The following is a 26,780-nucleotide window of genomic DNA, read 5'->3' as shown; positions in this document are numbered from 1 at the left end:
TACAATTGTCAGTACGGCTCCTTCCCGCTTTCACCCCACTATGTGCATCATACTGATACTAATTACCACGCCCTGCTGTAGCTTCTACATAGCAGTCAATCGAGAGACCCTAGTTTTCTTGAGATGAGGAAAACAAGAGATCAGAACAAGAGATCAAAAAAAGAGAAAAAAAATATAAGAATCCAAGGTGTCTGCTTAGGAAGAGGAAATGAAGAGAAAGAGGAATTTTTTCCCAGGAACCAGACAAGATCAGATCACCGTATCCCGCCTTCTTAACTCGCCTTGCTGAATCCAACCCCCTCAACGCCGAGATTGTACCCCTTCTTTCCACTGAAGCCTCTATTTCCATATCCTTTCCTCTGCTACCACCGCCACCACCACTAAAACGCCGCAGACTCTGCTTCAGGCTTCCTCGACGACTCCGTTGCTCCTAAGCAGGCGTCGTACTCCGGTCTCTCCTCAGCAGACCACCCCGTCCCTTGGGTCTCGGACTAATGCTACCCTGTTGGCTTGTAGCGTCGCTGGGCTGGAAACTTGTGCGAAGTGTTACCATGCCCTTACCCACACCAACGTTCTGCTCACTGCCACTACCCTGATCGGAGACTGTGAACTGAGCCTCACCAAGCTCCTCGTCGCGACCGAATTTAGCGTGGTTTTTGACGATGATTTTGAAAAAGGCATCGGCTGTGCAGGGCACCTTGAAGGACTCTTCAGTCGGGTCGAATGTGGCAGAGCCTTGGGGAGCCTTGATGTGATCTGTCTTGTGAACTTCTTTCTTACCGAGCTGAATGTGTACGCGAATATTGGTATTGGGGTTGAAGCCGTCGGCGCTCAGGACAGTAATGTTAGCCGTGCCTTGCTCTGCGCTGCCGACACCATTGTTATCACCAAAGCGACTGTGGAAGCTCGAAGCGCCCCAGCTACGATGTCTATTGTGGTTCGAACCATCCTTCGGAGGTGTGGTGGGTTCACCTTCGATCGAGATGACAGGCGTGTCAGCCGATGGCCGGTCTGTAGCAGTGTCTGGACGCTCGGGCTCGTCTTCTGGGGCTTCACCACGAGACTTTCTGCGCTTGAAGCCACGGCCGAGGAATGTTCCTGCACGAACGACGTTACCGCCCACAAATGCAGCGCCCTTGCCGACACCCTTTACGGGAGCGCCAATGACCTTGCCTGGAACGGCAAAAGTACCAGAGAAGGTACTTGAGCCCTGGCGCGATCGCATGACATAATCTGGTTTGAACAGCATGCGCAGACGAATAGCACCAGATTTCCCATCGAGTGCGAGCGTAACTTCTTGTTGCTGGAAAGGCTCAAGAATCTCCAGGTTGATGGAGGCTTTGCCAAGGAAATCAGCTTTATCGCCAAAGTCCCAGTCGTAGACGTTGACAACAAAGTCGGCTGCTGTTCGGCTGCGCACTGATACTTCAAAGTACTCATTCCAAGCAGGATGAAGTGTCTTCTTCTGTGTCTTGGTCTTGTACACCTCCTTGTCGTTGAGCACAAACTTGCAGTAAGGATCCGAGAAGCCATTGCGGTCAGCTGCAGGCAGATCCGCCGCATCAAGCACGTCTACACGAAGAGTACCCTGGTTGTTGAATGATTCACTGGGATCAAGACGCATCTTGACGGGAATGTACTTGAGCAGCACAGTGATCTTGTTGTCACGCCCATGCTTATCTTTCAGGGTAAATGTGGTGGGTGTGTTCTAGAAACGTGGTTAATAGATGTTTGTACACTAACCATTGCAGACGTACCAAAGCTTTCCGAAGCGTGTCAATGGTGTTTCCAGTCAACTTGGCAATGACGTGATCATCCTGGTCTTCGCTGTCGTTGTCATCATGCTCCATGATACGGAGAGTGATCTTGGAAAAGTCGAGTTCACGGATCATAGTATCACCAACTACATCTTGTTAGCATCATATGACCTTACAAAGTGTCTCGCCATACCATCGTTGAAAGTCATCTTGTTGCTCCTGATCTTAGTGCTGATATAACTAGCATATGCCATGTCATCCATAATGACATCGACGTGCCCACCAGTCCTGGCAAACTCGCCTTCGATGAGCTTGAACACAAGCAAACCAGATTCTACAACACGTCAGCGACTGTCAATCAAATGTGTAAGAATACAGCGCATGATTTTGTAAGTTGGGGACACCAACTCAAGCAGCTCAAGTCTACATTCTCACACTGGTCATGCAACCTACCATATTTCTGCAACTCGTCTGTAGTAAGCCTCAACTTTTCAATCTTCTTCTTCTCAGGAATTGAATCGACCTGTTGCAGCTCATTCCTCTCAAGCTCCTTCAGCATGTCCTTCTCGCTCGACTTGAGCGATGAGATTGTGCCTACAGTCTCGGCTTTGCTTACGAGGGAAGAATTGGACATTACGCGCTGGTGGCCGCCGATCTTGGGATCATCCGATGTGGAGCCGTTGGCCGAAGTCTTCTTCTCTTCTTCATGCTCTTCCTCGTCCTCCTCAGGATCCCAGGTTGGATAGGTTGGGTAGAATGAACAGGTGTAGTTTAGCGTGCCTCTAGATTGAGCGTGTCCGGCCATCCTCAAAGCCCCTGCAGTAGGTTGCTTTTGTTCGTATTCAAGGTATTCGCCGTTCTCATCCTGCTTGATATAGTCGCCAACTAAGAGTTCAATGTGTCCCATTGTGCGGTCTTTGCCAAGATTCTCCTCGTCCATGACTTCTAGAGTAAGCTTCTCGCGGACGGTGTGCACAGGCACATAGATGACTTCGTCCCAATCTGGGTTGAGGTTGTTCTTGAATACGACTGTACGGCCCTTTTCAATGCCAGAGAGCAAAACACGGACGTACGGATCAGACTTGCCGAGCGCTTCGAGGTTGCGCAGCTCACGGGCGCTTTGGAAGTGCAGTCGCATGACACCAATAGGCGTAAGATAACCACCCGATGATACCGCCCCCTTGAGTGCGACAGGCTTCCAATCGAGCTTCATCTTCACACGGCCACTTTGGGTACCGGCAATGTTGTACCATTCATGGCCCTTGGCCATCAACTCCAACATGTCATCAATAGTGATTTGGTAAGTGCCAAGGATCAGATCAGTTCCAAGCTCGCGGTCATCTTTGATTACAAGGCCCAGCTTTGCCTTCTTGCGGTCAGTAATGAGCATCTCCTTGGAGGCGTCTGGCCAGATGGGCTGGTTGGTTCGTTTCATGGTGCGCGATTTGTGAATTTCATGTCCGTTGAGAAGTAGGACGGCGTACGGGCTCAATTGTCCAATCATGCTCTTGCTGCCATCGAGATCCTTGGCCTGCTCTACTGTAAATTTGCAGATACCAGTTCGAGACTCTGGTGGTGGCTCCTTGGTGCCGTCTTCAAGCGTAGTCTCCCCTAGAACAGGGAAGAAGCGAACGTCTGCTGAAACCAGACCCCGGGCTCGTCCACCTGACATGACCTCGAGCTGTAGGTTCTCATGATCGGGATCCTCCTCGAGCTGTTCCAGAGCGAAAGTCGCGGTACCGAGTTCCTTGTCCTTTCGGATATCGTTGTAATCAAAGATGTTGATGGTAAGCGAGTCTTTCAGCGAGGTGATGATAATGTTGACAGTTTCATTCCATCTTGGGTTAGCATTCTCATGCACAGTCTTAGTGCGTCCAAGTACATTGCGATTGTTGATTGAAACAGTAGCGTAGGGATCAGGAGTACCGGAGAACTTGTCGGGATTCTTTAGGCCTTGTGCGCCGTGGAAGTGAATTTGCAAAACGCCAATAGCCTGATCGACGGGATTACCAGCAAGCATCTTGGCGATTTCAATGGGGAAAACATTCGGTTCGTACATCATGGGGCCGAGATTAGCATGGATCTGCTCCATGATAAACGTCTCCAATCCCGGAATGAAGTTGATATCGAAGCCAAATGTTTCACCGCCCAACGGCTTGCAAACGTAGTCAATGGTTGGGCGTTCCAAAAAGGACATTTCAACTTTTTCAATGTGGGGAAAGGGTAGCTGTAGTTTGAACTTGAGGCGCATGAGACCTGAAAAGGCCATATCCTCGACGATGACATCCAGACCTTTGCTGACAAGGCCTTTACCGACGCGAATTTCTAGCACAACCTTGGGGTTAATCTTGTTCTTGATCTGTCTTGCGGTAAGGTCGGCCGTGTCGTTTGGCGTAAAGCTAAACTTCCAGTCCATAAGAACAATGTCGTCCTGGGTCTTTGGGTATGTCTTGACATGCTCCAGTCGTGGAGGCTTCGTTCCCAGCACAAACGTCGTCATCTTCAGACTATCAAGGAATGCCGGGGTTGAAGTAGACAGGACCTGGTCGACGGTGCCAACAATGGTGTCGCACAAAACGGGCGCATAAATGGGCCAGAATTTTACGAGGAAGCTGTTGATCCACTCGAGACTCTCATTGTCCGTCTCCAGCTTGTTCTTGGCCATTTCGCGATTGAGGTCATCTCGAGCGTTGCGACGCACGCGGCGAATGGATGTCCGGTAGTAGGTTCCGCAGATGGCCATGAAGATCATGATCCAGCCTAGTCCGCCGCCGAGGATGCCCACTACCCACGAGCTCAGACAGGCAAAGATGATGATGCCAGTATTGTGGTACCAGTCACCAAAGAACTTGTCCTCGAGCTTGCCCTCGAGCCATGTCTGGTGGTCTGCCAGAGAGGGCTCATCCTCGTCCTTGTTCTCCGAACCTGGCATGCCAAACCGCGGGGCCCATCCAACCCGCTCCCACCGCGCATCTTCGTCGAGTTGCTCGGGCGCGTGACCATTTGCCTTTGTACCGTCTGGTGTCTGGATTGCACCAGCCTTGGTGGGCGTGGGCAGGTCGTACTGGGCAGGACCGTCGCCATCGGCGTCTGATACGAGTGCGGTGGCTTTGTGCTCGCGGTGGAAGCCAGGTGGGAGTTTGGCTCTAGCCTGTGCCCGCTTCTGGTCGGGGCTGGCATCCGGGTCGAATTGATAGGCGACACTGCCCGCGGCTTGCGCCTGGTTGACAATTGATTGCTCTGCCTGGCGCGCGGTAATGGAACTGTTGGGGTCTCTTGCTGCTTCAAGGACACCTTGCTGCTTCAGCTCTGATTCCCGCGATTCGGTAGCCATGCTGGGGGTGTGGAGCGGAGACCCGACCCGCTGGCGCTGGACAGCAGGTGGAGGACCAGGGCAAGCAATGGGGCGGGTGGAATTGGGTGGGTAAAGAGGCGAGTGTAGGTTAAAAAGAGGGAAGCGCGCAAGAAATCGAGACACACACACACAGAGAGAGAGAGAGGCTGTGAGGGTACTGCTGCCGATGCAAGCGGAAACCTGTTGTTTGGGCCGATTAGCTTGGTTGGTACACGCGGCGGCAGCTATGCTTTAGCGATGCTGCAGGCGGTACTGCAGTGGATGAGCACTAAACTGGACTTTTTACTTTACAAGCCGGGATTATTGGCCGGTGGATCGATCGCCGAGAGAAACAAAGGAAATTGCAAGCAAGGAACGGCTGGGTTGAAGAAGAAGAAGGGGAGGGTGAGAAGGGGTGAAGGCGCACGCAGTGGAAGTGAAAGTGGGCAATTGAAACCAAGGGGAAGGTTGTGGAAGTGAGTCGTGTGCGTATGTAATTGCAGCTCTCTGGCCACGGCGATCCGGACGTGCCTTCCTCGGCAAGGCAACGGCTCCTTGGATGGACGCACTGGCACACTGGCAATTGCAGAGAGCGATTCAGCTGAGCAGGAGCCTACGAGGATTCGGGCGTGGCTTCGGGCAAAGCGCGAATATTGCTGGCGTGATTAATATGGCGATGGAGACATGTGGATGTGTATAGTTCAGCATCGGCCGGGAAGCGGTAGTGCGAGTTGGGGCATGGATGGAGCTGCACCCAACAAGTGGCTATGACGCTATCAGCTAAGGAACGCGACTGCTTGGCGCACATCGCGTTCCTTTGCCCTTTGGCCTTGGACTCGTCCCCGGCCTTGCAGCCAACCACACGCGGCCAGCCAGACCCGACCAGACCAGGGTCCAGTCCAATTGCCCGCCGCCCCCCCACTCTTCTCTACGCTACTTGCCTACACTACTGCACTGCTACCACTACTGTACACAGTAACTACTCTACTGAGAGTACGGCTACTACACAACACCGCCACACCACCACTCACCACGTCAGCCCGCCTCTGTTGTGCCGCCAACTAACCCTGAATTCAGCTACACCGTGCCACTCTTGATACCGAGGAGCCCGTCCCTCCCCCCTCTCCCCTCTGGCCATGTTCCCCGCACTCCGCCAATGGGCAATCGCCAGTGACGGGACAAGTAAGCCCCGCCTTTCTTCCTTTCCACCCCAGTCTTTAGTTGCATCCATCGTTTCTTCAGGGGGGGGGTTGCAACAAAAACAAAGTGCTGCCGCCATGTGTGTTCGTTGCTTATTGTGCGACCATTGCTCCACGTCTAACTATCTATGTATTACATGCATATACGCGCATGCTCTAGCACGTCCACCTCGTATGTCAACGCATGTATGTACACGCACTGCGCATGTTGCAGACCGCCTTGTCGAGAATGCGCTTCAAGATTATCCCCATCGGGCCAGCTCCAAGCCACACTTTGGTCAGCCACCGCCACTACATACTTTCAGCCTCTCCGACCTAACCCCGCCATCACCACCACCACCACCATTACCACATCGCATCCATGTCCTCAAAACTCCTTGAGCAGCCGCACAATCTGGCCTCTGACACTGCGCATGCATTTAGTAAGCAGGCCCGCTGGCAACTGGAAATTTTCGCCCAGACGCTCCCTCTTGCACCCCAGACACATACCTATGCATCCGTGGATCCCGCCCTCTGTCCCTGTCCCTGTCCCTGTCTCTATCCCTATCCCTATCCCGACTTCCATTTCTTGACCGTACATAGTCGCGATCATCCCACTCGTCTTTGGCCCGGTCGTGGCTTCGTCTCCTATCACTATCACGCTCGCGCTCTCGAGGATACTCGACGTCTGTAGAGTGCCGTCGGTGTGATCGCCCGCTGCTGCTGCCCCCATCGTGCCCCTCTCGCTCACGATATTGATGTTCTCGCTCCCGCAGATATGCACTCTCGCCTTCGCGAGATGGCGGTACGGGGTGCAGCGTCGGCGATCCCCATCGCACCCCGCTGTGTGGCGCAGGCACAGGTCTGTAGCTCGTACGTGGGGGCATGGCCGGTCTGCGCTCATAGTACTTTCGTGCCTCCTGCTGCGCATGAGCTACCTGCGTCGCAAACAGCGGCGATGTAGTCGGCCGATACACCGGCTGTGGTGATGTTGCTGTAGAACTTCGCCCTTCAACCCGAACCGTCTCGTGTTGGTTGGAATATCGACGCGCCTCGTGGTAAGTGGGGAAATAGCCCGGCTGTGCTGCAGGCGCATCGTGAGATCTGCGGGTACGCAGAATTGGCGTCCGGCGTCGAGGAGACTGATCTGCATCAGACTCAGATTCCGATTCCGTCGTCGACAATGAAGATTCGCGACGCGGCGGCTGGGGGCGCTTGTGCGCAGGATATCTAGGTGCTGCCTGAGGTGTAGACGCTACAGGTGTCGCGTCTTCATCTGAGTAGCTGTCGCTTTCGTACCGACCTGGCATAGTCTTCTTTCTACTAGCAAATGGATTCAGCGGGTTCAGCATGTGCCTGACGCGTGATGTGACAGCCCGATCGCGATCGTCGACAGGCCGCGCAGACTGCTTCATGACGTGACGCATAAAAGTAGACCTTGGTCTCTCGTTGCGGTAGAGTGGATCTTCAAAGTATCGGAACGCCCCATGCTTTTCGTCAGCCGAAGAAGGCTCGTACTCGGTAGAAGACCGCACTCTCGCTTCGTCGGTGCTCCCTTCGTTGGCCTCCTCTTCCGCCTCCTTCTTGAGTCTGGCCGCGACATTGTGATACCACGCCTCCATGGCATCATCGGGCTTGTCTGGAAAGCACTCTTTCGGAAGGATCTTGGGAAAAGGATTGCCTGTCTCGGGGTCCGGTATGTCGTCCAATTCCACAGCCCTTTGAAGAAACGGTACGTGCTCTTCTGGTCCCAGCAACAGCTGGATAGTCTGCCACGTTACAAACCCTTGCTTCTTCAAGGCCGGTATCGTCGGGCTCGAATACCCGTCATCGTCCGCTGCGGGCTGCAAACTGTGGTATGCGCCCAGCGAGCGGTAGATGAATGCTATCGAAGACGGCGGCGTGTCTGTAAACAGAACATCATAGTCACCGCCAACACTGCGGTACCAAGCTGCGATTTGCGACGGCGTCAAATCAGGCGAGTCGCTGGGTTCAAATTTCTTGCTCTGCGATGACATGCATCAGTACCCATCCGTCCCAACAGCGTCGAGCCAGCGAGCCGACTCATAGTACTCACAATAACCTCTGCAATGCCTCTCAAAAGACCATCGAGTTTGCGCGTCCCACATTTGTCGTCTTGAAAAAGGTAGCCCCAGTAGTCGTATGCTTCGCGATGCGCCGCGTTGATATTGGCCGTGTTTGCGGCATGCTCTTCCTGCTGCGTAGGTTCCGTGGCCATGCTGGGGAAAGGTGGCAATAGCAGCTATGAATGATTTCAAGCATATGCGCCTGTGTATGTATGTAGTAGCGCCTCGGCTCAATGTTCGGAGCTGGTGCTGATCCAAGGTGGTGCGGTCGGTGAACCCCGCTGTCGTGCGACGCAATATTGCAGGCGTAGGTAAGTATGTATGGAACGTGACGGCATCCGGAGGCTGCTGCTGCTCCTGCTGCTTATATCAAAAAGAAATCCGTCGCCGCTATCAGCAGGCACAATGGCGCGTCGACTGCGCCTCTGCGCCGCACGAGAACTGCTCCCAAGGGCCGCATGTGTTGGGCTGGCGGCCTGTTGCGTGGCTGGTGACCATGCTGACATCACCGCTGATAGGTAGGGCCGCAAGGCTGAGCTGGCGTGAGGTCTGAGGTAGCAGTCAGGCACCCGTTCGGGCTCACATGCCCACTAGCGACCCAACCCGACGTTTCTGTTTCCATCATCCCGCCGTCATGCGCAGACATGTATACACACCACTCGCCCACAGGCCATCAACAGTCAAGCAAGACGAAAGACGGGTTGAGAAAGACGATTATATTCTTTTTACCAGCCAATAATGCATGTCTACTATCATGACGCGTCAATCATCGACGGGCCAGGCTGTTACGCCCCCGATTACCACATATGTCCTATCTGTCTAGGAATGTGAGAATGCTTTGCCATCCATCGTTACCAGTTGCTACCAAAGTACTCCTTCCTTCCTTCCTCAAAAATCTATGTAAAAGCGCAAACAAAACATGAGCCAAATCTGCTCTAGTGCTCGAGCAGCCTGAGCGAACCCTGAACAACAACGTTCTCGAGGATGGAACCTGGGGGAATGTCGATGGTCGAGCCCTCGGTAGCGACAATAATGACGGTACCCTTGAAGGTAACACCACGGCCAAGGTTGACGGGACCAGTAATGGTGAGATGGTCCAGCTCGACAATCTTGGGGATCGAGGGAATGCGTGCTTGGAAGCTCGAAACCTTCTTGAAGTCGCTGCCGAGCTTGATCAGAGGGGCAGGGCCGAAGCGGTTGGGGTCAATGACTAGCTGGCCGTGCTGGAGTGTGTAGAGATCAGACTTGACGAGCATGAGGTCAGAGCACGTCTTGACAGGCAAGAACCGCCTTCGGGGAACATTGACACCATGTGCGTTCTTGAAGTGCTTGATGGCGGCACCGACAGCCGTCTCGAGTTGGAGGACTGAGATGTCGGCCTCGCCCTTCTTGTCGGCGGGGATAGACTTGCCGTTGGGGATGATCTCCATGGCAAGCTCGTTAGCCTCGACAACACGCTTGATGGCCGCGAGGTTCATCCAGATGTTGTTGGTGTTGAAGTACTTGAACTTCTTGATCGACTTGAACTCGTTGACGTGCTCCTTGGGAACCTGGGCAATTTCGAGCAGACGGACGGAGCCCTCGTAATCGATGATAGTGCCACCCTTGACGTCGGCCTTGGTCTTATCCGTCAACTCCATGATGTACTCGGCCTTGGAGTCAACCATGTGCTGGAGGATGCGGAGGTCGACAACGGCACCCAGGTTGTCGGCGTTGGAAAGGAAAATGTACTCAATACCGCGCTCGGTGAGCTTGTCAATCATGCCTGTGTTGTACAGAGATTCGAAAACGTCACCGTGACCTGGGGGGTACCAGTTGGAGATGTCTGAGTTGTACTCCTTGGGAGCGGGCAGGAGCGAGTCCTTGAGGATACGGGGGTACCTCGACTGGTTGAATGTGAGAATGTCAATGTTGTGGCCCTCGTACTTCTTGATGATGCTAGCAGTGTCCGTGTCGGTGTTGAACGAGTTCATGAGCACGAATGGCACGTTGACGTCGTATGTGCGGTTGAGGTACTCAATCTGGCGAACAGACAGGTCCAGGAAGGACATGCCGTCACGGACTTCAATGACTGACTTGGGACCAACGCAGCCCATCGAGGTACCGAGACCACCGTTGAGCTTGACGACGGCGAGCTTGTTCAGGTATTCAACACCCTCGGTGTTGGCAAGGTCATCGTAGTTGACAACCTGCTCAGCCTTTGGGGGTGCGATGCGGTTCCAGTCAATGGCAGTGCCCTTAGCCTTGTCATTGAGATACCGGCGGAACAGCGCAAAGAAGTTGTCCATCTCCGTCTCGAAGTACTGCGACCGTCAGTATGTTGTGCCAATACGACCAAGTGCCCCTCTTCGATGTCCGCAGCAGGTGATCATGACCATTTTCACGGCTGTAGGCAATTGACCGTAGCGAGTGTGTTGTATGGTGCGAGCTGCATGCAGAGGGGGGAATCGAAGAGAGGCATCGAGCAACTGAGACTGACCTTCTTCTCAGCGGGGTCGGTGACGGTATCGGCGAGCTTGTTGAGCGCATTACGCATTTGCGAGGCAGCGACATTGGTCGATGTGTTCTCGAATGCCTAGGTAAGAGAATTGGGTCAGCAATTGGTAATTGAGATGGCAGACGTGAAGATTGCATCACTGGCGGTAGGGATGTTGCAAGACCACCACTGCGAGGCCGGAGTGTACACGCAGGCGGTGCGGGGCAGATGGCTCTGGAGAGCTGCAACTGCCGCTCTCACAACATGGCCTGATAGCTCGAGAGAAAGGCTTGCCAGTGAGTTTTCATCCTTGCACAAGGTGGCAGGATGCCGCCAAAGACAGACGTCGGCCAGACCCAAGCTCACCAGGCACAAGGTGCCCACTCAGTGCAGACTGAGAATGGTGAAGACGAGGGGAACCAAAGCAATTGAGACGATGGCGAAGAGAGAAAGCTGTAAAACAGAAGGGGAAGACGGGCAAGCTGCGCATTGACAGCGGACGCGTGTACTTACCACATGGGACTGTGACTTGCCATGGTGGCGCTGGGAGGAGAAGCCACCCTCACCCTCAGCAGCAGAGGGCTTCAGATGGGAGGGGATCGCGCGAGATGCCATTGTGATGTTTAAAAAAAAGAGGTAAAGACGTGAAGCAGAAGAGGAGTGTCGGGGACAGCTGTTGTTGGGGAGCTGGACTCCTTATAGACAAACGGGTCGAGCTTGGCGCTGGACGTGGGGCAAGGCGAGAACGGGCTCTGCCTGGTAGCAAGAAAAGGCTTGGAGGGGGGGTAGAAGGCGAGTAGGGAAGAGACGGTGTGCATCTGGTTTTTTATACCTGCAGTCTACTATTGCCGCTCGGAGACAAGAAGGGCAGTTTTGAGCGTAGCATCTCTGCATGGCAACGGCGACGCCGCCAATGGATCCTGCCCACATGTCCAGCGCGCCATACCTCGTGTCCTCGTCTGTTGCTATCAATTGGGTTGCTCCCACGCTTGACCTGCTCTGTTGTCTGCATAGAGGCTGTCATTGTTTGTTTTGCCAGGCGTACACTGCCTGCAAAGCACCACCACCACCACCTCCACCTCCCACTTGCTGTACCCACCTCGGCGCCCCCTTCACCGACGTCTCAGCACACCATTTGTGGCTCTGTCTGCCACCGGCCCCAGTTCGCGGCGCTGCTGGCTGCTATCCGGCCGTCTGTCCGAGTCAATGTCACTACGATGCACCGAATGGGCTTGGTGGCCGCCTATCTGTTCAACCTCACGATGCACAATTGTTGAATAATTTCCTGGGAGCTATGTCGATAAACTGAAAAGCCCCTCATCTGGTCGCCGCGCTAGCAGGGGGGGCATGTACCCAACCTGACGTAGCCTGCGCGACCGCCTTTCCCATTGCTCCCCAACAATCTTCCCCGGCATGCGGGCAACGTCCCAATTTTCCTGGCCTGTGGCGAACGCGCGACATTGAGGCAAATGCCCTGCTATTCCTGGACAGCCCGCTTCTTCGTCGACGGCCACCTGCCCAGTCTAGCTACTACGTGTGTGCACACAGTCACCTTCGGGTGACATTATGCTTGCGGTATGCTCTACGCCGAGAGCATATCTACTTACATATCTATCACTACTCCAGGGGTACAGTATTTAGAGTACCACTGTGGTTGGCGCCACTATGTACACTCAACGCCGTCCCGAGTTCAGCTGTCGCTTAAAACACGTGGGGGATCTACTACTAAGGTTGTGTATTGTAGGCTTACAGCAGCGATGCCCTTGCTTGACAGACATTTAGATCAACGCCCTCCCTCCGTCCTGCTACGAGCAACAACAACACCAACACCAACAACCCGTGGCAGTTAACTTTATGAATGTCAGCCTGCCAGCTCATCGGCAGTCGACACTGTACCCAGACCGAGGACTGTCAAAACTCTAGAAGCCCTTACACCGTGTAAGACAGGGGGATAGATATTGAGTGGGGTCCAAATCGCCGCCGGACACGCTAGCGGAGCTTATCCACAGAGTATACTACTCGATTCAGGAACACACATTCTGATTTCTTCCCGTGGCTTGCGTCTCGCCAATATTTGCACCCGCCTCTATGGTCACAGGCCTTGTTCTGGTTCGCCATCACCAACCGTATTCCATGCTCTGTCAAACATGTTCTCGTCTCAATCCGAACGCACTGGTCGCATAATCTCCACAGCTGGCGCGTCGGCAAAAGGTACGGCGTGGGGCTTGCCAACTCGCAGCTTGATCCATGCGCCCTGATCCACATCTTGCGTGAAGAACTTCTGTCTAAGCTCTTCGACGAGCCACGCTAGCAGGCTCTCAATCGTCTGGAACGAGGACCCTGAGATCAACTGCGGCGGGTCAGTTTGCATCCAGCACTTGAGCTGAACGTACTCACCTCAAGCAACAGGCTCTCCAGTTGCGGATAGTCGTCGACGCGAGAGTCATCGATTCCATCTATCCAGATGTTGACGTCCACGGGCTGCTTTTGCAGTCTCTCATTCGCGTTGACCCCAATTAGGCAAGGAATGCGGACGTTGCGCAAATAAAGTACGCTCGAGCGTGTTCCCGACTTTTCAATACAAGAAGTCGTGTGGCCTGCTCCTTCGCCGAGCATGCTTCCCTTTTGGTAGCACACGTTCGTTTCGATGGCGTATATTTCAGTTGAACCTGCAACATCGCGCACACATTGTGAAATTGCAGCTGACAGTGCGGACGTGTTTGTCCAAGCCAATGTATCGTTTCCGAATTTTGCTTGGATGGCTTTGCTGAGTATGCCATAATGAACGGTGCTATCGTCGACGGAGTCCGTGGAAGAAGCTGAAGTGAATTGCTTGCCAAGAGTGAGAGTGACACTGATAAAGGCTCTTTGCTTTTTCTCACGACCCCAGACGTCTTTGCCGGCATTGACGACAACTTCCAGGTTTTGAACCATAATCTTATCGTAGTGCCCACTTTGAACGAGCTGCGCCTCCCATTGCGCCTGCCGCACTACTTGAGCCATGACTTGTGGGCTACGCCAGATTCTCGGACGGAGCAAGAGCGCCTCCTGTGGCGTCTGAGGATAAGACCAGGTGAAAGGCTTGTCATTATGTTAGTCATAGCTGCGTCGAAATCTTTCATTCTCAGCAAGAAAGTCATTGCTTGAAAACATAATAACAAATAAGTGTCTGCCTCCCAAACATCGCAGATCCAAGCGGCATTACAAGGTATTTCTCAGTAAGCCACAGTGCTAATGAAATTTAACATCAACTCGAACACCTTGTCGATTATCTCCTGTCAAGTGATGATATCATTGAATCAACGCTGAGTGCGGCACAAAAATGCGTGAAAAGGGCTGAGAGATGTTGGTATCACTTACAAGCTGGAGAGATGTCACGTCAGGCTGAATGGTGGGGTTATGACAGACGCCCTTTCAGCGCTCAAGAAGCACGGACGTCTTTCCCGAGCTCCGCAATCGAACATTCTAGCTACACATCAAACTACAATAATTCAAAGCTGCTCCCTCAGAGACTATACACGACAAGTAATTCGTAATTTTTGTGCAGGAATAGCCAGATTTTCACATCAACAACATGGCGGACGCACTAAAAGCAGAGGGTAACAAGCTCTTCGCTGAGAAGAAGTTCGCGGAGTCCATGTAAGTTCCCCGCAAACATGGCCGAGCCCACCATTTACTAACAAAGTATAGCGAGAAGTTCTCACAAGCCATCGAGCTCGACCCTACAAATCACGTCCTCTACTCGAACCGATCAGGCGCATATGCATCTTTGAAAGACTGGAAAAAGGCACTCGAAGATGCGAACAAAGTTACAGAGATCAAGCCCGACTGGTCAAAAGGCTGGGGGCGAAAAGGAACTGCGCTACACGGCGAGGGTGACTTATGTATGTGAGCTTTATGATATGGGAGAATTCACTGCTGACAGCAGATAGTGGGAGCATCAGACGCCTTTGATCAGGCACTCAAGCTCGATCCCAACAATGCCCAAGCCAAGTCGGGTCTGGAAGCTGTAAAGCGTGCAATCGACGCCGAGGCCAGTGCTGATGGTGCAGGACTTGGTGGTATGTTCAGCGATCCAAACATGATCGCAAAGCTGGCAGCCAACCCAAAGACTGCATCTCTGCTCGCTGATCCAGAATTCATGGGCAAGCTTCAGATGTTGCAAAAGAACCCAAACATGGCAGGCCAGTTTATGCAAGATCCTCGCTTCCTGCAGGTCATGAGCGTACTACTAGGTATCGACATGTCTTTCGGTCAGCCACCAGAAGCCGGAGGTGCAGATGGCGCAGGTGGCGCAGGTGGGCAAAATGCAAGGGTAGAGGAAGACGTCGAGATGCCCGATGCGCGCCCAGCACCTGAGCAGCCGAAGAAGGAGCCTGAGCCCGAGCCTGAACCCGAGCCCGTCGAAGAGACTGAAGAAGAGAAAGCTGCGAAGCAAGCCAAGGCTGAAGCCGATGAACTGAAGAAGAAGGGCACAGAATTCTACAAGAAGCGACAGTTTGACGAAGCCATTGAAAACTACAACAAGGCATGGGAAACCCACAAGGACATCACATACAAGACCAACTTGGGAGCAGCCTATTTCGAAAAGGGTGATTACGAGTCCTGCATCAAGGCCTGTCAAGAGGCCGTTGAGTATGGTCGAGAAATTCTCGCAGACTTTAAGATCATTGCAAAGTAAGTCTTTCGCCAACAAGTCACACGGTCGTGTCTAACATTTTGCAGGGCATTTGCACGTATTGGTACCGCTTACGAGAGAATGGGCGATCTCAGCAACGCAATTCTCTACTACCAGAAGGCACAGACAGAGCACCGTACACCCGAGGTGCTTGCCAAGCTTCGTGCTGCCGAAAAGGCCAAGATCAAGGCAGAGAAGGAGTCATACATTAACCCGGAGGAGGCTGAGAAGGCACGCGAACTCGGAAATGCCAAATTCAAGGAGTCGGACTGGCCCGGTGCGGTTGAAGCGTACACAGAGATGATTAAGCGTGCCCCCGATGATCCAAGAGGATACTCTAACCGTGCCGCCTGCTTTATCAAGTTGCTCGAGTTCCCATCGGCCATTCAAGATTGCGACGAGGCTATCAAGCGCGACCCAGACTTCATCCGAGCATACCTACGCAAGGCCCAAGCATACTTTACCATGCGCGAGTACAACAAGTGCGTTAACACGTGCACCGAAGCCATGGAGCACGACAAGGAGGGCAAGCACACACGGGAGATTCAGCAACAAGAAGCCAAGGCATTGCAGGCACAGTATGCTGCCCGCGAGGGTGAGACTGAGCAGGAGACTATGGAGCGTATCCAGCGAGACCCAGAGGTGAGTTTTGAAGCAAGCTACTAGTATCTTGTTACTTTTTAACTAACGAAATGATAGATTGTCGGTATCCTGCAAGACCCGATTATGCAAGCCATCTTGCAACAAGCAAAGGAAGATCCCGCGGCGCTACAGGAGCACTTGAAGAACCCCGAGATTCGGTCCAAGATCCAGAAACTTGTGCATGCGGGTGTGATTCGCATGGGACGGTAAACGAAACGGTCGGTTTTTTTTGTGCCATGACACGAGTGTTTCTTTTTCTTTTGTCCATGAACAGGATCTCAGATGGCAACATGCGGGTGGGGGGGTTTTAAACGGCCGATTGAAATGTCTCCATTTTCACGACTCCAAGCCATGAGATTTGTATATTTATATGGATCTTGTCCTTTTTTGTTTCTTTCTCTCTCTCTCTTCGTCTTCTTTTCTTCTTCTTTTGTCTGCATAGCGATTAAGGTAATGGAAAAAGAAATTCAAACAGCCACAACTGCTTTTTCCTTCTTCCCATCCTCCTCCTCCTCCAATCTTGTCCCATCTTAAGACGTGTATCATGCATGTTTATGCATCACTCAAGTAAATCCACGTTCCCTCCCTCCTCTCCTCTCCCCCCTTCAAGATTGATAAAAACGTCAAAGAATGAACAATTGATAAAATCTACAGTAACCGAAGAATTGTATAAAAAAAAACTCCATCCATCCATCCATTCTCTTCCTCTCTTCCTCCAACTTCTCCATGATTCTTCCAACATCTTTAAACCCCACTAATAAAATCCAACAAGCGCAACAAGGCGCCATTTTCCACCCTACACCCTTCACCTTCCCTCTGCGCTCTGCGCAACCCCTGGGCCAACCACAGCCGTATGGACTGGGGATCCAGATTACGAAAGTTTTGCTGTCGAATCAAGACGTAGGCTTGGGCGCATAGCGTGGTGCTTTCGTTGGGCGAGGGTGGGGGGCGGGTTTTGCAGGTTGTGCATTCTGGGTCTGAGGGGGAAGAAGGTGGTGGGGAGAGGAGGGCGGGGGGGTCGGAGCAGCAGGGTGGGGGGCCGGCGGTTGGGGTTGTGTCTTGGAGGTCGAGGGGCGGGGTGCTGTTGGGGAGGGAGAGGGGGAGGGGGAGTGGAAGGGGGGATAGGAAGTAGGTTGAGTCTGTGGTGATGGACGTGGTAGCGGGTGAGGTGGTCGTGTTGGTGAAGAAGGATAGGTCTGTGATTTGGGACATATCTGGGTAGACGTTGTGCTGCGAGGTTGGATTGCTGTTGCTGTTGTTGATGCTTTCGTTTTGGGCTGGGATGAGGAATAGTGCGGTTTGGTTTTGGGTTGGTGCCGATGTCGGTGGCGTGAGGGATATGATGTCTTTTTCTAGTATTCCGCTTTCCATGTTTCCACCGTCGTATGCATCTCTTTCCGCGGCTTGTTGTCTGAGTAGGGCGATTTCTGCTCTTGCTTCTACTAGTAGTCTTTCTGTCTCGGCGAGCTTGAGTTCTAGTGAAGCGACGTGGTCGCGTTGGCGGGCACGGTGTCGTCGTTGGTTTTCTCGCACACGGTTTAGTGTGTGTTCTGCGGATACGCGGGCGCGCTTGGTTCGTGGCGCGCTCACTCCTGCGCTTGTGTCTGAGGATGAAGGGGATGAAGACGAAGAAGAAGAAAAAGACATTGGGGAATAGGCTGATGGTGTTTGGTATGACATGATGGCGTTTGATGTTTTTCCTTCCTTCTCTTGGAAAGTTGAGTATTTGGTACAATTACGCGACAAAGTTTGAAGTGGGCTCTTCTTCCATATAAATGGGAGTCACAGAGTAAGGTTTTGTGGGTTTAGAGTGTAGGGCACTCAAAGAGGGTAGGGATGAGGCGTTGAGTGTAAGAGCTTGGCGATAACATATCGATGAGGCCGTTAGTTGATTGGCTGCAAAGCAAAGGCGAAACGACTTCCAGCCCTGGGGATTAGCTCCACTGCAACGGCGTGTTCATCAACGTCTTCTTCTCCTGCGTGCACTGCTTGGCAAAAGCTTAACTCACCATCGTCTTTCTTCTCGAAAACTGTCATCGTGATTGATTTCGTGCAGCATGCAATGGGATTGACATCACGTGCTGTGCTACTAGATAGGGTGAAACAATGAAGCCTGTCATGGCCCCTACGCTAGACCACGCAAGAAGAGTTTCATCCTGTGATCCATCCACTCAGTGTCCTTTTTATTGGCTCCGCCGCCCGCAATATGACCCCAGATGCTAGGAATGACCTCGACAAGGCCGTTTTGCAGGCTCTCGACCTCCCTGTGGCTTACATAGGGCCTGAAATACTGATCCATTTCGCATGGCATAAGGAGTACTTTTGCTTTGATGCTCTTTAGTGCCGCCTGCAAATCCCCATGTTTGGTGCAGCGAGCAACATCACCCCGTTGCCACATGCCCAGCATGGCCAGCAGATCGTCGGCGGCCCAGCCTTCGTAGCCCTGGATAGTTGTGACATCGTCCCAATCGCGCAGTTGCTGGAAGCCCATTTCCTTGTAGCATTCCTTGTCGAACCATTCTGCACTCGTTAGCCAAGCCGAGTAGGCTTTGCCAAAGGCTCTGATGCCTCTTGCCGGACTGGCAGCATGTTCCAATGCCGCCTTTGGGCCTTCGAGAAATTGGTAGTTGTGTCTGCTTGTCTTGGCTGAGGAGCAAATAATGACTGCATGCTTGATAAAGTCGGGATGGGAAACCAGCCAATGGTAGGTGATTTGGCCGCCCATGGAGAAGCCCAACATTACATCGACGTTTTTGATGCCGAGCTCCTCGGTCAGGAGGGGATATTGAGCATTGATGCAGTCCATGTATTCAATTTGGGAGGGAAAGTTTGGAGTGTTTGAAGGACTGGAGGATTCGCCATTGCCAAGGAGGGCGATGAGGATAATCTTGTGGTTCTTCAGGGCGCCGTGTGCGTATGTTGGGGTGGTGTTGAGGCGGCCTTTGAAACAGGTGTGGACGACTGCAATCTTGGAGTTGTGTGGATTGAGGATTTTGTAGGCTAGTTTGACCTTGGGCAGTGTGGAAGCATTGCGGAAGGTGAAATCCGAGACCTCATAAGTCTGGAGGGGCTCGGAGGTGGTCTGAGAAGACATTGGTACGCGTGTTGTTGGGGGCAGGAACGACAGACTATGGGGGAGGGGTGGGTGTATTTGGCGGGGAAGAACGACGGAGGGGTATACGTTTCGGAGGTTATGACGATAGTATGGGTCTCTGTTCCGTCATGGTTAGGTGGAGCCCCACTTGCGGCTCCAGGAACTGCCAAGTCGAAGCTTCATTCAACATTGTACGTATGCGTTGAGACATAATTTGGTCATCACGAGAAATGTCACGGTGTGAACTGTTATGTATGTATGTATGTATGTATGTATACGGGCAAGATTGGTTCACATGATCTATACGGATGTGACAGGGGCCATGATCTCACGGAGGGGCGCGTGCGGTGTAAGTACAATTTTTAGAGTCTTGTGTGTGTGTCTGTCCAGGTGGAACGATGGCTGACGGAATCGGGCCAGTAATTTTTTGGTTTCGTGGCCCGGTCAGATTAAACTCTAAGCATGTATGCGACGCGTGTTGGAGTGACATGGTTATAAGTTGAGATGAGGATCATGATGATGATGATAATGATGATGCTAATGAGGATGATCGGTGGAGGCTCGCGTGTGGCTAGTGAGCCAGTGGGGCAGGCGTGTCCTACTGCTTGTGGCTGGCGCATCGTGTGTAAAGGCAGGTCGTTGACTTGGCGGGGTGTGGTTGGTAGGGCCAATGTCGAGTAGGGAGGCCCATCGTCATATCGCTTATTTTTTAGTGCTGAGGCCCATATGGCTCCTCTCCGGGCGCTAACAGGCTGAGGCACAGTAAGCACCTTGTTCCCATCTCACATCGCGGTAGGACCCCTGGCTGCTACGGCCGGACGAGTTGGACATGTACTTGTACCTACCTACATGTGCAGCTGGTAAGGGCAGTGTGCGAGCATATGTAGTGTACTGTGGACTGATTGTCGCCATGGGGCTGACGTCGACTACCGTGGATTGGCGTAAGCTTGCATGGACTTGGCCGCAGATTTGGCATTGGCCACGGCCCATTTTCACAAAAAGCTAACGTCAAAGGAGAGCGGACAAGGGGCCACGGCAGCCGACAGGCGAGGTTAGAATGTGATGATCCTTGTTGCCGCCTTATCACTCCACGTTGCTGGAGCGGATGCTGCCATGTTTCGGGCATAGACCGGTGTGTGTGGTGTTCCAATTTTGGGACGCTGGACTAGTATCTAAGTATGTAAGTTGGAGTTGGTGTGACAGGAGAGGCACACACACACACACATACACCCACCCACCTCTCCGCATGAGGCTTTTTTGTATCGTTGCTGTCGCCGCCGCCGCCGTTGCTGACAGGCAAAAGAGGTTGGCAGACGCGTAGTGTAGCAGCTGTCAAGACGCGTGAAACAGCTGCCATGGCCGTCATGGCGCCGGGGCCGCCGTCTTCACAGAGTCAGACAGAGTGGTTGCTGACCGGCAGGCCGAGGGTCTCGTATTATGGGGGCAAGCATATCCACACTGGCTGCGTGGTACCACAGCAACAGCAGACTGCGCTGGGCTGCCACGCGCAAGCTGGCCGGATCGAGTGCAGGTGGAGGCATGCGCATGCGCAATCTCGCTCGGGCGCATTTACGAGGGCGTTTGGAATGGCAAAGCCAACACGGGCGTGCAATTAGCGTGCACCCTGGCCAATTTGGCCCTGTCGTCTAGCTGCATGTGCATGTCCCAGTGCCAGTGCCAGTGCCAGTACCCTCTCCGCAACCACGAACGGCTACGCTACTAGGCTGCTGCTACCCTCGCATTGCCCTGCTGTCTGATCTCCTCGTCTCGTATCGCCGTCCTTCCTTCTCCTCGTCTCTTACTCTCACTCTCTCTCCTCTCTCTTGTCTTTCGTTCTTTCTTTTCTTGCTCCCCTTGCTGCACACCCGTTGCTTCTGTTCACATGCATTGCAAGAAGCGCTCTGGCAACTGCATGTGCGAGTGAAGCCGTTTCATATGCTTGGGCCCTGTTAGAGAAGCCCCATCCACCTCCTCCGCCAATCCACCGCCCGCCCCCGCTGCCGCCGCCGCCAATTGAGCCCTGGACGGCACGTCGAAGCCACCTCACTACCTCGCTGCCTTTGTAACCACGCACGCGACCACATTGCTCTCTCACAAACGCCCTCCACTACGCCTCGCCGGCCCTGTGCCACTTTCCCCCCACCTCTAACCACCACCACCACCTCCACCTCCACCGCCCCGAGTCGCGGGTGCACACAGCACCATGGTGGAAGCACACGAACCCGCCAGTAAGCTCTTCTCAAAGAGCCGCTGGAAGACCAAGATTCTCGACAAGACCAACGAGCTCGCCGCCGCCAACGCGAAGAACAAGGCCGTCGACAACAAGGTTGACAACGACGACCTCAGCGCCTTCCTCAAGCCCTCGACAGACCGTGCCGCCCAGCAGCTGCAACAGCAAGAGGCCGCCGCTGCTGCAGCCGCCGCCTTTCTCAACCGCCCCCGCATAGATGTTGCCAGTGCCCAGCGCTGGCCTGGTGCCCAAACCATTCTCAACAGCGCAGCAGCAAAGAGTCCAGGTCCGGGGGGCTTGAAGTCGGGCACGCGCAAAAAGGGCCTCACCGTAGCTTTTGTGCGCACCGTCCCAGACATTATAGGCCACGGCGGCGACGAGTGTGAGGACCCCGCCATCGAGGTAGCTAAGAACAAGAAGCTCGCGAATGTGCCCGCCGTCGAGCAATTGCCCTCCGAGGTGCCGCAGCACGACACCATTCCCAGCCCCCGCCTCAATGGCATTGGCCGCGCCCCTTCACAGACGGAATACAGGTCACAGGCACAGACAGAGTACAAGACAAACCTTACCAGGACACGCACAAATCCCGGCGAGCTGTCCCCTCCTCTGAACCAGAAGATGCAGCTCGGCCAAATCACCACCACCGCACAGCTCCCTCCCACCCCGCCGCGACACTTGGGCCCCATGGGCCTCGGCGAACGTCCCAAGGGCCTCTTGCGCGCGCCTACTGGTTTCGACTCCATAATAGAACCCGGAATGCACCAGCCCACGAGGCGGTCGAGCGAAGACTCGACCTACTCGCAAGATTCAGACAATCTCTCGCCCGTCGTATCCAAGGCAATGTCTGCACGGGAGCCCACGATTCAAGAGGAGGAGGATGATTTCCGACCAAAGTCGCTCAAGCGCAGCCAGACTGGCTTTAGCACCGTGGGTCAGCAACTCGATGACGAGCCTGCAGTTCCGCAAATGCCCGACCTTCATGGAATTGGACAGGAAGATGATGCGCATGCTTCTTTTGCGGCAAGAGTCAAGCAAAAAATGCGTTCAGAGGAGGGTAGGACCTTACACGAGGCCGCGCAGCGTGCAGCATCCGGCGAACGGCGGGATTCAGAAGAGAGCTCACAGCGCTCCGTTCCAGGGACGCCCCTCAGCAACGCACACATGGACTCGAGGACATCACCACGCAGAGGGCTTGAGACTGAAGACCCCCAACGATCAAGAGCCCGTGGGCCATCTCCCGGACAGAGACCACTGGCATACCCGCACGATATGGACGCGCGCGTACCCTCGTCAGGTTCACCGCAGTATACACCTTCTGTCGCTTCACAAACCCCCGCCTCACCCCTTTCTCGATCCGATCCTTTCTCCAACTCGTCCATGCAACGAGCAGCCTCGGCCGCCAACAAACCCCATCCTCAAGCTTTTGATGAAATGCCTCGTGTCTCCAGCCCGCCTCAACCTTTGGCAGGAACATCAACTTTTCAACAACAGTCTTCGCCACCGTCCTCGATACCCGCAGCGCTTGCAATGCCCTCAGGGCCACCAGGTGCTCAAATGGCATCACGCAGTGCTTCTGGATCCACAAAACCTGCTACCTCACTCGCTCGCTCCGACACAAAATCTGCGAATGAACTGGCATATCGCGACTTTGCCGAGCGCGTAACCCACATGAGGGGCATCTTTGAGCTTACAGCCCAGCTTGGTGGCAACATTTACAATCACACCCCTATGCAATGGCTTCGAGTCGCCACTTGGTGGTTTCTAAAAGGGCGTACTGGAATGGAAAATCTTATTAGGAGCCAACACAAGTCCGCCGAGCCGCCACAGGAGCGACTCGCCCAGCCTCACGTCGATTTGGCCAAGGTGTGGTGGATTATAACTAAAGTCCTCCCGAACCACCCTGGCCTGCAAAAGTACGGCGATGGATCTCCTGACGCCCAAGTCGAACTCGCTCGACAGGCAGGTGATGCTGCGGGCGCAGAGGTTTACGACATCCAGAATGCCATTGGCCACTACATGAAGTTGCTGGTCGGATCGATGAAGAAGCACCATAGCATGCCTCCTACACAGGCCCTCATCCAGGGCCAGGACCAGGCGATATGGGAAGAATACCCATCATTTGCTCCCGATGCTGCCACTATACTCAGCTCTGGGCTCGCCGGCCAGCCCGGCGGTCAGCAACAGGTCAGCCTTTCGCAGTACATTCCTCTTTCCGACACCAAAACCGAATTTTGCTACTTCCGCATGTTTGTCAAAGCTTCGTTATCAACCGATGACCCTGCCACAGATCGCGTGCCAATGAACGTCGTCTTGTCCGTGTTGCGACCCAAGGAGGAATACTCGGCCAAGCTCGCTATTTGCAGTCAAAATAGTCTAATCAATATCCTGGTTGGCCCGGGCTCAGCCATCACATGGAGAGACGTCAACTGGAAACAACAAATGAACCAGATTACTGTGCAGCTACGACATGGATTTCTTCTTACGCTTGCCCTGCATGAAGCGGATTTCCGAAGTCTGTGGTCTATTGTCAATCACACTAGCCGGGTAGAGTCGGATCTACGAGAGCGAAGAGACGAACGATTCGCGTGCAAGATGTACCTCCGCGAAGCCATGTACAAGGACCCAGCAAATCCATCCATGTTCTCACAGGAACGAGTACCAGGCTGTAGGCTACTAGTGTTCCAGAGGATTGAACGTAGCAGTGAAGGTACTGGAAAGAGGAAACTGCACCGAGGATACCGAATGGTACTGGTCACGCCGCAGCAGCACAAACAAGTCAGCTTGGTTAACCATGAGCTTGGAACGAAGCAGGAGCCCATGAACTTTGAATACGTCACTGAGCCAGACCAAGCTCCAGCCCTGAGACTACGTTTTCGCGAAGAGGGGCCGAACAAGCAGTTCAGGATGTGCGTGGCCCACCTAGTCTTCCAAGAAAGCAAGGATCGCAACAACCTCTTTGGTACATTCACTTCTATGAATGTTGCGCCTGGTGAAACCACTTTTGCTCAGGTCGCGCTCAAGGGATTCCACATTGAGAGTGCCGACGAGACAGAGGGCTTCAGCCAAAACGGGAGTCGCGTACTAGAAAAGTTGCAGTGGGTCGAGGCCAAGGTGATGAATCAAGATCCTGAGGCTGCAGGATTGGAGTCGGCGCCTACTGTCATGAGCGAGAGCTTGAGGATCATGTGCAGACATACCGCAGGTATTGTCTCTGACCGTTTGAACTTGGGTAAGTTTGCGCCATTTTTCTGGGTAGATGTGGGCAAAGATTAACGGATTCTAGGTCCGGGTGAACTTTTGGTTCGCCTTCCAGTCGACGGTTCTCCTGAACTTACACTGCTCCGCGAGCCCCAGCAAGACATGGCCGTTGCCATTGATGGCAGTCGAACCGATCCCGCTGTTACTGAAGATCTCGCAAAGTTACTCCAGACGCTCACGAGCGCTTCAACGATTCGACGCCTGGCTTTTAACTCGTTTAATGATTTGCATACTTTCCAGCTCGCTGTGACTGGGTTCCAGGTCAAGTTTGACGGGCTCGCAGCTTCATTCTCTATCTCGCGTCGTCGCATGGTCGTTCCCATCTACAAGCAGTGGACCGCTACCCGCCTTCGTCTCCAGATTGTCGAACAAGACAACATTATCCAGCTCCTCGCCTTCTTCGAAGACTTTTCGCACGCCGATGCCATGAACTTCCAACTCCGTCTGACTGACACATTTGAAAAGTCGGACAAGGGAGGCAAGTTTGGTCTCAAGCTCGTCGATGCCAAGTTTGCGCTGCCCGTGGATGAACGCCGAGGCGAGGGCAAGATCCAAAAAGCCGAAGGCAGATTGACAGGATGGTCTGGTGTCAAGAGGCGCTTTGTGTGCTTGGATGAAATTGAATATCCTGGTGAACATGACGATATTCTCATCATGTTTGACTCTGCAGAGAGTAAGTGTTTTCTTGGACCTTTTCCAAGACAGAATGAGGATAAGAAGCTAACGTCGAGTTCTAGCGCGTGATTGTTTCGCCGACGCTCTCCCTGCTGCAACCATGGAGCGCAAATTCACTGTCCGAAGGAAGATTTAATCGGTATAGAGCGCTACTTGGGTGTATCTCTCTGACACACTATCTTTCTCGCTGCCACACAACAGGCATGTTTTCCTTTGTATAACAAAGTTCCGAATGGGTAAGTTAACTTTCTGCTTGTCATTTTTGCCTTGGTTAGTTCTTTTCCCTTTTTTTTTCTGCTTTCCCTTACCATTGTGTGGATAGAGGGCGCCTTTTTGGGTGGGTGAGGTTTCTTGTTTCTGGCTAGGAGTTTACGGCGACACATATCAACGGGAAGCTCATTATATGATATCAACCAAACCCCCCCATCAAGGATGAAAGGGGTGGGGAGGGAGGGTTTTCAAGGAGAGAGGAATTTTGTTCTTGTCCCTTGGGCTTTTTTTTCTTCTTCTCAAGCCCATGCGAACTTGTTTCTTGTAGCTCTCTTGCGTCTCTTCTAGATCCAAGTTAGCCCTGGCTGCGTCTCTCTTCTTCTTGTTCTTGTTCTTCTTTTTTTTCTTCCGAACTTCAAGTTCGGTTCGGGGTCTGGAAACCAGATTGATTGTACGGGAACGGAATTTCCAAAGTAGAATTGGTCAAATGGAAGTCTGCATAGCCAAACAGGTATATGACAAAGGAACTCTCTTAGCGATGTTGCGCCAGTAAAGAGCAAAGCAAAGCAGAGCAGAAGAAAAAACAGAAAGATGCAATAAATAGTCAACCATGATTCCTTCTCGCCGTGCGATTAGGATCCAAATCAACCAACCAGTAGTTCATTCCATTCCTTCTTCTTCATTCACCATGCCATTGAAAATAGTGTGCAGGTAACAAACAGACGGAAGAAGGTAAAAGTATTATTATACTACTAGAAACTTGGTATGATGATAAAAAATAGAATAAAACGGGCAGTCCCGCAGTTGGGGCAAGCTCCCCTCCCCGCCCCCTCCTTAGCTGCAAGTATATGGCTGAAAGACAAATAAACAATCCATCAAAACTAAGGTATCCAAGCGGTTGAATGGCAGCGAGATTGATGATGAGAGAGTCGTTAATGGTCGTAAAATGCGGGTTGCGGGTTCAAAAAAAAAACAAAAAAAAACAAAAAAGAGGGATATATATGTGCGTTCATATTGCCAAATAGGCAAAACAAAAACAAAAAGCAGGGTTGTTGAGGCGGTTATAAATGGCGGGGAAAATCATGTGGTATCCAAAAGTGCAAAAACAAGACAAGAAGCTGGAGTAGTGGTGGCTTTAGAGTGACAAATCCACCCTTTGCT

The 26,780-nt window shown here is 53.0% G+C and overlaps 8 protein-coding genes across 8 annotated transcripts; 1 reads left to right on the top strand and 7 right to left on the bottom strand.

Annotated features, from left to right (window-relative positions):
* Positions 1 to 430: 430 nt before the first annotated feature.
* On the bottom strand, positions 431 to 8,508 carry COCMIDRAFT_36874 (uncharacterized protein; the record flags this gene model as incomplete). The annotated part of the gene is made up of 6 exons (XM_007689898.1): positions 431 to 1,708; positions 1,758 to 1,903; positions 1,951 to 2,091; positions 2,211 to 5,092; positions 6,780 to 8,275; positions 8,347 to 8,508. The coding sequence occupies 6 exons, from the start codon at positions 8,506 to 8,508 to the stop codon at positions 431 to 433; spliced, it is 6,105 nt and encodes a 2,034-aa protein (XP_007688088.1).
* A 783-nt stretch (positions 8,509 to 9,291) lies between these two features.
* Positions 9,292 to 11,447, bottom strand: COCMIDRAFT_5399 (uncharacterized protein; the record flags this gene model as incomplete). Its single annotated transcript, XM_007689883.1, has 3 exons — positions 9,292 to 10,659; positions 10,836 to 10,931; positions 11,346 to 11,447. 3 exons carry the CDS (start codon positions 11,445 to 11,447, stop codon positions 9,292 to 9,294), a joined length of 1,566 nt encoding a protein of 521 aa, XP_007688073.1.
* Positions 11,448 to 12,990: 1,543 nt separating this feature from the next.
* Positions 12,991 to 13,835, bottom strand: COCMIDRAFT_95638 (uncharacterized protein; the record flags this gene model as incomplete). The annotated part of the gene is made up of 2 exons (XM_007689914.1): positions 12,991 to 13,182; positions 13,230 to 13,835. 2 exons carry the CDS (start codon positions 13,833 to 13,835, stop codon positions 12,991 to 12,993), a joined length of 798 nt encoding a protein of 265 aa, XP_007688104.1.
* A 3,061-nt stretch (positions 13,836 to 16,896) lies between these two features.
* On the bottom strand, positions 16,897 to 17,832 carry COCMIDRAFT_36870 (uncharacterized protein; the record flags this gene model as incomplete). The annotated part of the gene is made up of 1 exon (XM_007689897.1): positions 16,897 to 17,832. One exon carries the CDS (start codon positions 17,830 to 17,832, stop codon positions 16,897 to 16,899), a length of 936 nt encoding a protein of 311 aa, XP_007688087.1.
* A 445-nt stretch (positions 17,833 to 18,277) lies between these two features.
* COCMIDRAFT_95626 (uncharacterized protein) lies at positions 18,278 to 19,246 on the bottom strand (the record flags this gene model as incomplete). The annotated part of the gene is made up of 1 exon (XM_007689913.1): positions 18,278 to 19,246. The coding sequence occupies one exon, from the start codon at positions 19,244 to 19,246 to the stop codon at positions 18,278 to 18,280; it is 969 nt and encodes a 322-aa protein (XP_007688103.1).
* Positions 19,247 to 19,695: 449 nt separating this feature from the next.
* COCMIDRAFT_26414 (uncharacterized protein) lies at positions 19,696 to 20,236 on the bottom strand (the record flags this gene model as incomplete). Its single annotated transcript, XM_007689888.1, has 2 exons — positions 19,696 to 19,998; positions 20,096 to 20,236. 2 exons carry the CDS (start codon positions 20,234 to 20,236, stop codon positions 19,696 to 19,698), a joined length of 444 nt encoding a protein of 147 aa, XP_007688078.1.
* A 175-nt stretch (positions 20,237 to 20,411) lies between these two features.
* On the bottom strand, positions 20,412 to 20,815 carry COCMIDRAFT_36868 (uncharacterized protein; the record flags this gene model as incomplete). Its single annotated transcript, XM_007689896.1, has 2 exons — positions 20,412 to 20,629; positions 20,704 to 20,815. The coding sequence occupies 2 exons, from the start codon at positions 20,813 to 20,815 to the stop codon at positions 20,412 to 20,414; spliced, it is 330 nt and encodes a 109-aa protein (XP_007688086.1).
* Positions 20,816 to 21,449: 634 nt separating this feature from the next.
* Positions 21,450 to 25,545, top strand: COCMIDRAFT_5394 (uncharacterized protein; the record flags this gene model as incomplete). The annotated part of the gene is made up of 3 exons (XM_007689882.1): positions 21,450 to 24,705; positions 24,760 to 25,407; positions 25,472 to 25,545. The coding sequence occupies 3 exons, from the start codon at positions 21,450 to 21,452 to the stop codon at positions 25,543 to 25,545; spliced, it is 3,978 nt and encodes a 1,325-aa protein (XP_007688072.1).
* Positions 25,546 to 26,780: the final 1,235 nt, after the last annotated feature.

This window comes from Bipolaris oryzae (genome assembly GCF_000523455.1).
Source record: "Bipolaris oryzae ATCC 44560 unplaced genomic scaffold scaffold_67, whole genome shotgun sequence".
Classification (NCBI taxonomy): domain Eukaryota; kingdom Fungi; phylum Ascomycota; class Dothideomycetes; order Pleosporales; family Pleosporaceae; genus Bipolaris; species Bipolaris oryzae.
The sequence above is the reverse complement of the archived record's forward strand: the minus strand, read 5'-3'. Positions and strand labels throughout refer to the sequence as shown.